Source organism: Pleurodeles waltl, chromosome 1_2 (genome assembly GCF_031143425.1).
Source record: "Pleurodeles waltl isolate 20211129_DDA chromosome 1_2, aPleWal1.hap1.20221129, whole genome shotgun sequence".
Lineage (NCBI taxonomy): Eukaryota > Metazoa > Chordata > Amphibia > Caudata > Salamandridae > Pleurodeles > Pleurodeles waltl.
The window spans coordinates 1118012218-1118025396 of NC_090437.1; the positions used below are offsets into that span (position 1 = coordinate 1118012218).

Genomic DNA, 13179 nt, shown 5'->3' on the forward strand with positions numbered 1-13179 from the left:
AGAGGGAACCTTCTGTCTTGTTCCACTAGATTGACCACTGCAACCTTGTTGTGGTATTTGACATCTGCCAGCCTGCTGGAGAGGCATCTAGATGCACCTTCACCAGGCATTATTGTATTGATTCTCTTTTGCACAAGAACAGACAATTTGCCCATGTGATCCAACAGGATTTGTGGTGGAAGTCCACTTCTCAGACCCACCTCCTTGTTGTCGATACTGCAGTGGTGAGTCAGAAGGTGAGAAATCTGCTAGAAGTATCAGTCAGTAGAACAAAGTTACTTAACTTCAAAATCACCCTTTGTGGTGGATGCTCAATTGAATTGCATATTCCTCAGTTCCCACCACCTCACTATTCTGTGGATTGGCCTTCTTGTGATTAATAAGGTCCCAAGTTAAGAACAGAGTAACTGGGCCTGAGTGTGGTGGCTATGCCAAAGCGAAATGCATGGTTTGTTCATAGGAAATATTCAGGAAGATGGCCATAAAATTACTGGAAGTAATGGCACAACCATTTGACAGCACATATGGCTCATGGTCTTGGGCCTTCAGCACAGATCCTGGAACTTGTAAATTACCTTAATATAGCTACAATTATTACAACCCGGAGACTGGATCTTTAAAGATCTCATTAGAGGAGGTCACAGGGGCTATAATGAGGCTGCAACCGGGTAACCCATTTATTTCCTGGATAAGTTCTTTACATGTTGTGCTGGGCTAATGGACCCCAATATGCTGGTGATTACAGCCCTAGATTTTGAGGAAACATTATCCAAGCTCCGCAAACCAGTGGTTCCCCGTGGGTTGTAAACTCTGACCTTAATAAACCTGGAAACAAAAATGTAATCTGAAATGTTGGTCAGCATATATATATTTTAGTGTAATACTGTACACATTGACCAAAGCAAATGTTTGCCCAATAGGTCAGTCTGCTATAATATCTGAAGATCGTTCAGCACATTGGCAGTAGCATGTAGACTCAACGAGTCAGCAGCACTCATGATGTCTTTCAAGAAGACCTTTGACCACTTTGATTGAGACATCCACTTTGCAATGCTAGCCCACATGAATATTGGCTTTGTGTTTAAGCTATCGGTACACTGATAGGACCATGATCCAAAAGAAAAAGTTATGGTTAATGGAGCCCTGCATGCCCTACTCTTTGAGTTACTCATCAAGGGTGCCCTTTGATCGCTGCCCTTTTCACTGGTGATGGAGTCTTTAGCGGGGAGCATCCAAGGGTCTAATGAAGTAAGGAGATTCAGGAGGAGGTCTTGATTTGCAAGAGCATGGAGAGACACACGTCCAACTTCCCCACCCGATCTTCCACATTAAACTAGTTTGATTGGGACACAGTGTTGAAAAGATTCTAAATGGCTTCTGAACACATACATGTTGACCTGGAAATGAATTGGTCTAAATTGATGTTTTCCCAATGCAGCAACATGTAAAGGTGACCGAATTAATAACCAGATCCTATCTGTTTATGCCAAAGATTGCTTCTGTTACTTTAGGCTGTAGACAGCTACAACAGAGACACAACTAAGGAGCAGAAGCATTATGCCAATAATAAATCCAGTGGAGAGATCTGATGCACTTGAGCCTACTTACTATGTCAGTGCTAAAGTAACTCTGTTGAAAATGGTAGCTGTCCTAGAACTTCCCTTACACGGTTGACTGTATTTTAAGATCTTTCTTCTAGAACAAAGTGCCTAGGGTATTCATGGGCAAGTGTTGCAAACTGACATATAATGATGGCCTCGGAATGGCAAGTATTACTGCTGCGTACTAGGGGGCTTCTAGCCTCATACCAATAAACCATTTTTGTATAGCCCACAATCCGACCCAGCATCTTGAAAGTAACAATGAGTGTTGGAAATCCACTCCTGGCTTCAATCCCTGCACAGAGGTAGGTTGCATACTAGTCTCCTCTATGCCCCTTCATTCTGCCTCCCCCCACCCCCAATTACATAAACCACGCTCGCCAATTATGGTAATCATTTTGGCTGGTTGGAAAGAGGCTCTGCTTAGAATGGGCTATTTGGGGAGGCTGACTGAGCCATTGTGGAATGGTAGTAGCCTCCACAGAATTAAGGGTTGGAACAAAGTAGGAATCATCAGGCATGAAGGAAGTACCAATTGAGACCACAGGATATCTATTGCAGAAATGTGTGCGGAGTTTAGACACCTACTACTTGTTTGTTGTTTCCAGCCATGTCGTGTGCTGGAACCATAGCTACCTGATATTGAGTTCTGGTTTTATCTTTGAGAGAAAAAAATGACTTTAACCCAGTTACTACATAAGATCTCCAGGATTTACAAGACCCTGGTGATAAATACACCTGATACATCTACTATTTGAGGGAAGAATAGGAGAAAGGCATAGCCCCCTTTGCCGGGTGCAGAATGGCACAGAGGCTGTAAAAACCACTATTTCTGCACATTTTAGACTTGCACATTTTAGACTTGCACATTTTCATTATTTGCACTGCATTTACCTCACCAGAAGTAAACTGGTGACAATATCAGACTTATGCTGTTGTCTGGGATGCTGGATGGAGGACTGAGACTTGCAAAGTCATTCAATTTTTCTAGATCAGAAGAACCCTTTTGCCAGTGTTGGGAAGCATCACTGCCAAGGTAGCACTGTTAAATACCGAAGAAGAGCTTGACATCTGAAAACCTGCTCACATTTGTGAGATCACACTCAAAATTTGCAATGTAACAATTATATTGTTAATATATGGTAGTTGTTGATCAGGGAGGGTAGCTCATTGATATTGAAGATACTATGTTTATGCAAAATGGTAATAACATTTTTATAAAAAAAAAAGGTCCGAAGTTAGGTGTTCCATGTGAGGACACAGAACTTATGAGTGAAAACTGACAGCACTCAGGAGTGGTGCCTGTTCATGGCTCTGTCAGCAGGAAGGCCGATGATCCCACCATTTGCCACACAGGAGCTGTTGCAGAAGATTTCCAGATCCACTCTAGGGCCTGAGAGGCTTTGAAAGGTGAGCAATTTAAGTATGTATCAGAAACAACATTCCTGAATTTAAGTCAATTGTTCGGGTGAATGTTCTGAGCAGAATATAACAAGAGAATCACAAATGGGTCATAGATGTTCTACTCCAGTATTGGAACTTTCATATATTCACAAGCTTGACTCATTCCCCGTCGTCGAGGTGGAAGCCCCAAGTATATTTAATTAAGTGGTATTAACGTAGGTTCAAACCTAAAGGCCCTTAGGCCTCTTAGTTCAACACTCTATCAGTCATTTTAAGAAAAAGCACCAAACTTCGGGGTCCACCAATCAGGCAACACCACCCTTTAGAACCTTCCTGAGAGAAGCTCCAGCACCTCAGATTTTCTACCGCACGTTGTGCTAGGGAGTCTCCTCAGAGCTCTGCTCTACTCTTCACATCTTTTCACATACCTTCAAGGTTATACTCTTCAAAGCTTATTCTGACTGATTGTTGATAAGGCCTACAACGTGTCTGACAAGGAAAAGAAGGGTTTGTTCAAATTCTGCAAGACCTGTGGGGAAAAATAGATTACACTCTGAAGACCCTCATCAGGACTGCAAATAATGCTTTACCCAGACCACTCTGCTAAGGACTGCAAGGTATTTCGCACCTTCTCTTCTGAAACTCTGAAGGACAGAGAGGGCAGATTATTAATATGACTACAGAAACTAAAATCTAGAGACAACCCAGTCTCTGATTCAGACAGCGATGATTCTTCCACATCTTCCAGAAAGTCATTTAAGAAACCTAGATCTCATTCAAGATCCGTTCCGAAAGGCCTAGAAAATCATCTTGTGTGCCTCCATCCAAGTCTGCTGAACCATTTAAAAGGCCTTCCTCTGCTCCTACAGTTGACAGGCCATTGGCAAAAACTATACTTTCGACGGCAGCCTCATTGACGACGGCAGCGGTGAGTACCATTCCACCGTCTGACGATTTCTACATTAATACCGTTGGCGGCCGCGCTGAAGACAACATCGTTGGTGACAAGTCTTCCACTATCGACGAGGACAACATCAACATCGTCGACGAAGACCTACACGTCTTCATAGTCTGACAGTGACCGCGGTCTCCTCATTTCCGTCTTCATCGTCGACGACCCTGTCGACGGTAGCTTCCACCTCGAAGCTGTCGACTGTTAACATTTCCATGCAGACAACATAGACGATTGCTCAGACTGCACCATCGACGAAGGGATCTATGACTCCATTGACAAGCTCGTTGACGACACCGCCGACCAGGGAAAAAAATCCTCAGAAGTCCGGAAACAGCAAGAATTACTCCGGAGCATACTTCTCCTAGGAAGATAACCCCTCTAATTCCAGTACATCTTTTGGAGGGTGATGACAACTCAAATGATGAGGGTCCATTTGAGACCGCACACAGCCCCTCACAGTTGAAGGTAAAGTATCAGGATGACGATGAGGAGTACGGTGAAACTTATGATCCACAGTACTACGTAAGTGATCAGCCATATCAGGAGGATTTGTATATGCCAAGCTCATTCTTATCTGACCTCAGAGCGATGCTAGCTGACTACAGTTGGCGCTTTCCTCCTTCAGAACAGGTACAACCTCAACCTCCTTCATCACCTGTTTCAAGAGTAGCCACCCCACATCTGAGGCCTACCACTGGAGAACGTGGCCACACCGGATATATCCATACAACATGAGACTGACATATCAGAGGGAGAACAAGAGGAAGGTGAGCTCCTTGACAAACAGGCTGAGTGGGATGAGTATATTATTCCAGTTCCTCCTTCTCCTTCACATCCAAAAGTAGATTCACCTCCAGATGACATTGGAGGATTACATAATGTTATGGAAAGAGCAACTAAGCATTTTGCACTTCCAGTGCCATCCAAGCAAACTGTTTTCTATATGATTTTAAAGAACCATTTTGAAGTCAGTACGCTCCATGCCATTGTATTGGAATTAGTCTCTCTTTTGGAGCTCAAAACTCTTCAATGGGGCAAGTCGGAAACCTGTATTTGACAAAGTCCTCCTGAAATTTGATACCTTTGCTGCAAGACCCCTCTGAAATGCTCAATATCTTGGAAGTCAAAGTTTTCAAAGACTCTTTTTCAGACTTTCCAGAGCAGCTGCTCTTGGTCACCTCAGGGACTCCCAATACCTACTTTAGTAGAGGCTTCCAGCAGGATGCAGTCCAGATGGTTATGTCTGGAAAAGGGTCTCCTGAAGCTTTTGATATCCCTCTAGCCTCACATGAGATTAGCAAACTCACCCTTGCAGTCCACATTTTGGTTCTGGGGAACAAATGAGAGCAGGTTCAGCCTTTTAGTCTCCACAAATGGTACAGGCATTTTCAAACCTGAACCAATTTGGAATCCCTTATTGCAGTAGCTGTCCTAGATAGTTTCATCGAGTGGCTATAATGTAGGCCCATAGGATTAGTGAAATTCAGCTTTACATTCCCTAGAGCCGGCGGTTTTCTTTCTTTCTATCAGAGTAGTCATCCGAACTTACCCATCTTTTCTTCTGAAATGTCTTTGTCATGTGAACCAGAATATTTCCAGGCTCTGTTAAAAAAGAAAAAAAACTCCTACATAGTTTACTAAAACGCTCTCTCATAGCCAGATATCAAGAGAAATGGCACAGCTTTTATCTTGCCAATTCAAAAATGAGTTTGAAGATGTAGTGTAAATGACAGTCCTATTGGGGCTGGTGTGTCTTCTTTCAAAAAGTGAATTCTGAGATGTTCTCAAGCACATCATTGTGCGGTTACAAAAGCTGTTGTGTTCCTGCAAGGTAAACCAGTCTTGTTCTACATGTTGTGAACGAGCACCTTCTACTTTATCAGCAATGCATCAGTTGCTGACACTTTCAAAAGAGTTTAATTGGGGAACTGATCATACCTTGACCAAGGCTACTGCTTGACCTTGGGCTCCAGAACTGATACCATGCATTTTTATTGTTCCCTTACAATGTTTTAGCAACATATAGCCTTCCAACTAAAGGGATGTTTTTGGTGTTCATACTTTCTATGCTTTCAGTGAGTATCCCGTGAGTGAGAAGGACAAACAGTTATTCTTATAAAGAGTTACCATTGAATGATTTATCATTGAAATCCTAGGCAACCCAAGCTTCTTCATGGCAAAGGCTTTTGGATGATTAACATAGGATGTTGGGATTAAGTAGCCCTCTTCACAAAGAAGTGGTGCAGCTGTTACTATAAGACATTATAGGATTTGAAAACGTCTGGTATGCTTAAAGTAGCAATTTCAAAACATTTTACAGTTGCATTATTTGGCTCACTTTTTCTTGTTTTTCGTTCTCAGTGAATCAGCACAGTTAATGTTTATGCTTTTCGGATGAGGGTTACTTATTCTTTCATCTAATCTGTAATTAGACATTTTAGTCACACATTCTCCAGTATTTTTCTGTCTTTAAAACAAACAAAAAAAAGCTGTGTGTGTGTGTTTTTTTTTTTTTAATGGAATATTTAAATTCCCATTTTCGGGATCCCGCTCTTGGGGGAACTGTTAACTTGTTTATAACTTCAGTTAAGAGTCCTATGAAGAAGCCATAGGATTACTCATAGATATCTTTTCCTTTCTCTCCTTACTTGTGATGTAGTTTATACTTTCTACTGGAATATTGAAGTAATTGAGTTTGGAATATTGTTTTTCCTGTCATAGGAGATGGTGTATTAGATCTTTCCACTAAAAAAGCAAGCTTATATTCAGAAAAAATAACTACATTGGATTCATCGTATGAATCTCCATTGTTGCGGTAAGAATTTTTATTTTTATTTTATTTTTTAAATCCTGAAATACATTTGTGTATTGATGACTTTAATGGAAGATGTTTTGTTGTCTCACGTTGACCAAAGGTGGCGATTTGTATTTCTTGTAGTTAAGAATTGGTAATTCCAAAAAGATTTTGTACTCTTTATTTTCTTATACATTTCATGTGCTTCTTTTTCAGTTGAAATGTTTTTTTTTTTTTTTTTTTTTTTTTTTTTTTTTCATTTCTTTGTTTAAATATGTTTGCAATCAACAAACTCATTTGTACCAGTAAATATTCGAAAAGATGAGTTTAGTCTTGATCAGGCAGCTAATAAACAATAGAAATAGAATTTGGGAAATTAATGGGTCCTAAAAAAAAAAAAATCAGCCAAATTAAAAATCCAAGGCTGAGACATGAAAACACTTTAAGTTTTGGTTGCCTTGGAAGTAGGATATATTTACAATTAATTTCAGAGTCTTTAATATCTCATAGTATCGTACATCATAGGGGAAGATTCACTTATAAATGTAAAAGGTGATAATGCATGGTTTTATTCATTTTAAAACAATCTGACTATATAAAGTTATGTGCCTATCTGTGTTTGTATTCAGTATAACAAGATGAATATAAGTCTGTGTTGTGCGCATGCGAGTGCTTACATTCTGTTGCACAAAATTTAAGGGGGTTGACTCTTTTATTACTTGTTTAGCGGTAACGTCACGTTTCTACTAACCAAAAAAACTTTAGGATTTGGAAACTTAGTAATGGATTGCTAATTGCATCACCATATTTATAACTGTTTTGCTCTGCAAGCTACTGTCAGAGGAATAGAAAGCACACATGAATAATATGCAAATACTGAGCTATGACTTTAAGATCTTGGAAGGGCTGCTGTAGAAGCTATTGTTTGATTGACTCACTGACCTAGCAGGATTGTAGCTTTTGCTATGATAACCATTAACTGCTACATCTCAAAGACATAATGACAGAAGCAGTGATGTTACCTAAGCAAGACGTTTAATAAAGGAGTGGACTGTCCCCTACAATAGCTCTTTACAAGTCTCTCATGCATCAGTTTACCATCGTTTCATTCCATCCATCCAGGACACGACATAGAGACCGAGAGGACTATTTGGAAAGAAGTACTGAGTTTGCAGATGGTTTACTTTCAAAAGCTATGAAGGATATTCAGTCAGGAGCACTGGACATGAATAAAGCAGCCATACTTTATGGCATACCTCAGAAAACTTTATTTATCCACTTCAAAGCCTTAACTGCAGGAAAACCTGCATATTTTAAAAACAAAACTCGAAATTTTAATGATAGTTATTTGTATAAAAACAATAAAGAAACCTGTGAAGTGCTGCAAAAAGTAGCCTTGTGGGCAAAAGCTCAAGCAGAGCGCACAGAGAAAAATAAGCTTAACTTACTTGAAACCTCAGAATTGAAATTCCCCACAGCTTCCAGTTACCTCCACCAGTTAACTCTTCAGAGAATGGTTACTCAGTTCAAAGAAAAACACGAAGGACTACATTGTGAAACGTCAAGTCCTATTGTACAGTTGAAAATTCCTCAGGTACGAGTTAGTTCTGTGCCCAAACCACAACCTGACACATCTGGTCTTCTTGATGTCATGTATCACGTTTCTAAAACCTCATCAGTTCTGGATGCATCAGCTCTTCAAAAACTGAAAAATATTTTACCTAAACAGAGCAAAAATGAATGTTCTGTGCCTGTAACTCGTTCAAGTGTTGACCCCTACATTATACACGGAGACCTCTCGCCTCTGTGTCTTCATGCAAAGAATGGAACAATTGATGCTTCTTCTGATCATGCAGATGATCTGTGCAAAGATAATAAGCAGCCAAGGAAAAAACGTGGACGCTATCGACAGTATGACCATGAAATAATGGAAGAAGCAATTGGTATGGTAATGAGTGGCAAAATGAGTGTTTCGAAAGCACAAGGGATTTATGGGGTACCTCACAGCACTTTAGAATACAAAGTTAAAGAAAGGTCTGGAACACTGAAGACCCCACCGAAGAAGAAATTCCGTTTACCAGACACTGGTTTATTTAATGTGACAAGTTCAGGGACTGGCAGCGCTAAAAACAGCAGCAATCCTGTATAAAATAAATGTTAAATTATTTTGTATATGTAATGTGCACATGTGTACATATACAACTGTGTATGAGAGACATTCCCACTCTGACAGGAGATATGAAATTATACAGTTCAGAAACCACATACCACATACATGCCTTTAAAATTGTTTATTCAGGGTTTTCACTGTGTTCAGAATTATATAGTTGCACACTTAATTTTGATAGTTTGTATTTAATAAATTGTTGTACAAATAGGTGAAAATATTCAGGTTTTCTTTAATAGTCAAGCATAAGTTTCGAAACCCTTGTCACGTGAAGCATTAACTTTAAAAGGTGAAAATCTTTCTTCTCCCCAATCATTCTGTACTCCCATCGTTATACGGGATTTTAATACTGTGATTACTGGTTTGTAACTTTTTATAATAACAAGCCTCTCCAATAAATAGAATCATGAGACGGTGTTTTTTTAAAGAACACAAATCTAGTTCCCTACCAGTGAAATAGGTTTGTGCAGTATTATTATACATTTCTAGCAGTCAGCGGTTAAAGTTCACCATCTACACAAAATAAAATTCTGTTTCAATTTTAAATTGTGTTTTGCAGGTGAAATATAAATGTATATTTTAGGCACAATTCTTTTGGCGAGTAGAAAATAATTGGGGCACATGAATTACACCTGGTTGTAAAGTATACATTTGTTTAAATGACAAATATAGTTACAGACCCAGTAGCTGTAGGATTTTCGAATGACCATTGCAAGATGTAACTATAATGGAGACGCCTCTGAGGATTATTTATTTAAAAAAAAAAAAAGCTCTGTGGGGGAGGAGAGAGAATTTTTCTTTGTTTAGAAAGAAAGTAGGGATGCAACTTGAAGCTTGTTCATAATGCACAGAGATTACATTTAACAGTTGTGATTTTTAACGTGCTGTTTAGGTGATGTTATGACTACTGAAAATTTTAGTTAACGACTGTCACTCTTGCTACTGAACCTCACTGTAACTAATTCAATTGCTGCTGTGACTTCAGAAATGATTTCTGTTGGACAAAGTATATATATATATCAGGGTCTTATTTTGGTGGGCCAATACATATATCATTTTGCTAATAACCAAATTTACAGTTTTTTCAGGGTCTTGATAGATTTACCTACGTTTAAAAAGCTTTTAAACTTGCAGTTGCTTGGTGTGAAACTGAGCAGTTCATTTCACCTTGGTTTGAAAGATTTCATCTTAAGGTTGCATTTATATAAATATTTGAAATATTTATATTTGGTTGTATGAAATGCATATTTCTGATGGTTTAATGTCAGAGTACTTATGTGAATTTATAAATCATACTAGAGTCATTATCTTCTGTTAAATGACTTGTTTGAGTTGTCCTCATTAACCACAGTAATTCACTCAAACCACTAAAATAACAATTTTGGGGTTTTCCTACACATTTTGCACAACCTTTGTTTTGTACCCGATTCCGTGTATGTATTTTTATTTATTGTATATAATTTATTCAAGAATGGACTGATATAAACTCCTATTTTCTACTAGTGTCCTATATTACAATGTGGGCTTAAATTAAATAGCTTACAGTTCCCTTTAATATTCTAACACTCCACTAAGAGTTTAAAAATATCACCTGTTGTTCAGCGTAATTACAAGTCTGTTATAGGACATAAATATGTTAAAGTACTTTTATTTCATTATAAAAAGAAGTTGGCACATAGCAGAGAATCCAGGTAGTGTTTGACTTTTTGCCAACATAAGCCGTGTTTTGAGAGAGAAATCATAAGCATAGGGTCATGACTTCTATATTTAACAGCAAAGCCATATTTGATCCAAGACATTTGGGAAAGTATTTCCACTGGTTCAGTGCCCCCATCCCCTGCACCCCCGGACAGATTTCCTTTTTAGCCTGGAGCATTATGGGGTCAAGTTACAAATGTATACTCAGTTTGCTTACAAGGTTCAGTGAACTGATTAAACTTACCCAAAGTTTTTATCAGACATTGTCAGAAATATAAACTGTTAAAGCGAACATTGCAAGCAACCTTAGATTTTGTTTGATTTATTTGAAGGATGACCTGACAAGGTAACAGGAATCACAGAATCAGGGATATTTTACTACTAATGGAAGTTTTTAGTTGTAGTTTTGTAAAGTCTAATTTACAGATCTCTATTGCTTGTATTAATGTTATGGTCCTATTAAAATATTTTAGATACATTTGTGTTAATGTTTGCTGCTTTTTTTAAAAAGAAATTCATGCTCCGAGTTATCGGGCTGCACGTACATGCCACAGGTAAACAGAGTAAGGGCTGTTTCCCTCAACGCATTCTAATACAAGTGGTTTAAATTTTAAATATCAACATTTATACTGATTGGGACTCTATTGAAGATTTCTGAAACTACAGGTGTCTGCAGACTTTCCAAAAGGTAAAAGCCAACCACATACATGCTTTTGTCTTATTTGAATGTTTAGGACTATTTTATATTAAAATAAAAAACAGTGCCTCTGGTTTTTAAAGTAGTTGGTTAAACCATTGTAGTAAGTTAAAAACAGTTTTTTTTATTTACCTGTTATTTAATTTTAGTAAATGATTTGTTCATTTTAATTTGCATTTCAGATTTGTTTTTTAGTGTGTTTCCATTGTCACAGTAATTTAGGTAAACTGTGGCTACTTTGATTCTTAACCATTTTGAAAACTGATTTTAGGCAGTTATATTTATGCATAAATCAATTGCACTATAAGTCATGTATTTATTTGAATTTCTTCTAATGAATGTTGTGTTGTCATTGTACTGTAACTGTTTGTTATAAAGATGATTGTATGCTTTTAATGGTTCTTTTAACATGTTATAGGCTGTAATTTGTAGTGAAACATTTCAATGCTTTTGCATATAAAATTTCAAACTACATTGTGTTGAATTACTCATTTTGATTGCATTGTGAATGGATTGTATAGCTTACTCTTAATCTGTGGAAGCATTTTGGATGCTGTGAATGGAAGTGGAAGAGCTGGTCTTTCTCTGCTTTGAACAAATAATGTACTGTAGAAATTAACATGAATGAGCATTATATTTAAATTGAATAGTTACTTCACCAGTGAACTATTCAACTGGCAGATTACATTTCTTATGCATGTATCTTTATCAATACCTATCTGGTAGCTGGGCCACTATAAAATAACTGATGGTTTTGCAAAGTTGTGATTTCTGTGTTTCTAGTAAGTGCTGGGACCTCAATTGTTAGTGTAAAGACAATAGGCTGTTTATGATGCTGTTGCACAACTGTGCTCTGCTCCCTTTCTAATGGTACAGGCAATATGATAACCAGATCAGTAATTTAAAGATTGTTTTGCTCTCTCAAAACAAGTAGAGATTGTTCTGATCAATCTCCTATTACACTGTATTTGTTTTTCCCGCAGCTAGAAGTGGCTTCCTAGCAGTTTGACATAATTTTATTGGATCTCCATCAGTCTGGAAATGGATAAGAATTTGACAGCCCTCCAGAAGGCGGAGTAATATTTCAGCACTTTTAGCAGTGCAGTACCACCCCTGTGTCCAGCCTCTCTTGTATTTTGGCGCCACAGTTTGGCAAAGAGACTGAGCTTGCGTGTCTTGGAGCTAGGAGATGCTGAAGTTTTTTTGTAAAGAAAGGAACATGAAAGTGACACGGCCACATCTTCAGTCCTATCAAAAACTGCATGTCCATGCCAAGACAGGGCTGCAGATATTTGATTGAAATTATTTGGTGAACAAAGAACAAAGCTGTTAGCAGATGTTAAGTCAGCTACAAAGTTGTCAAATTTCATTCAAAGCCACCTAAATGTGCAGCAATACCTGCTTTGATTCTTAGTGCTCTCAACTGGGTTAAGCCCATTAGAGCTTTCATAGAGACAGCAGCTGCTTAATCTGGTATTGTTTCAGAATTCACTGAATACTGCAAGTTGGAAATTGTTATTCCTGTTGGGTTAGCTTACTAAAGGTTTCTTTAAGCAAGGCATAACAAAGATCATGTTTGATAGTGTATGTGGCTGTAGATACACATGCTCTGCATAATCCTGCCATCTAGTGTTGGGTCTGGAGTGGTGCAAGTTGTTTTTCTTCAAAATGTATTCTGAGTCACTGGATCGATTGACTACCCTCCCCCTCTTGGTGATTTTGCACATGGGCATCGGCTCCTTTGTTAGACTGTTTTCTTTCTGCTGTCTGGTATGGCTGTGTCTCCGCTCCGTCTTTCTACTAGTTCTGAAATCTCTCATCTTACCCTATTTTGACATTATTGTTCTCACTCATGCTTCTTCC

The 13179-nt window shown here is 38.4% G+C and overlaps 1 protein-coding gene across 5 annotated transcripts in view; it reads left to right on the forward strand.

Moving 5' to 3' along the window:
• Nucleotides 1-13179, forward strand: part of LCORL (ligand dependent nuclear receptor corepressor like) — a 538841-nt gene that overhangs the window by 120541 nt on the left and 405121 nt on the right. For 4 of the 5 annotated variants that reach the window (XM_069202178.1, XM_069202177.1, XM_069202179.1 and 1 more), the window contains exon 6: nucleotides 6682-6775. In XM_069202178.1, the coding sequence (XP_069058279.1) occupies nucleotides 6682-6775 (94 nt within the window). Of the gene's footprint in view, nucleotides 1-6681; nucleotides 6776-7876; nucleotides 11790-13179 lie in introns of those variants that run through there. The other variant, XM_069202195.1, reaches the window with a different exon arrangement.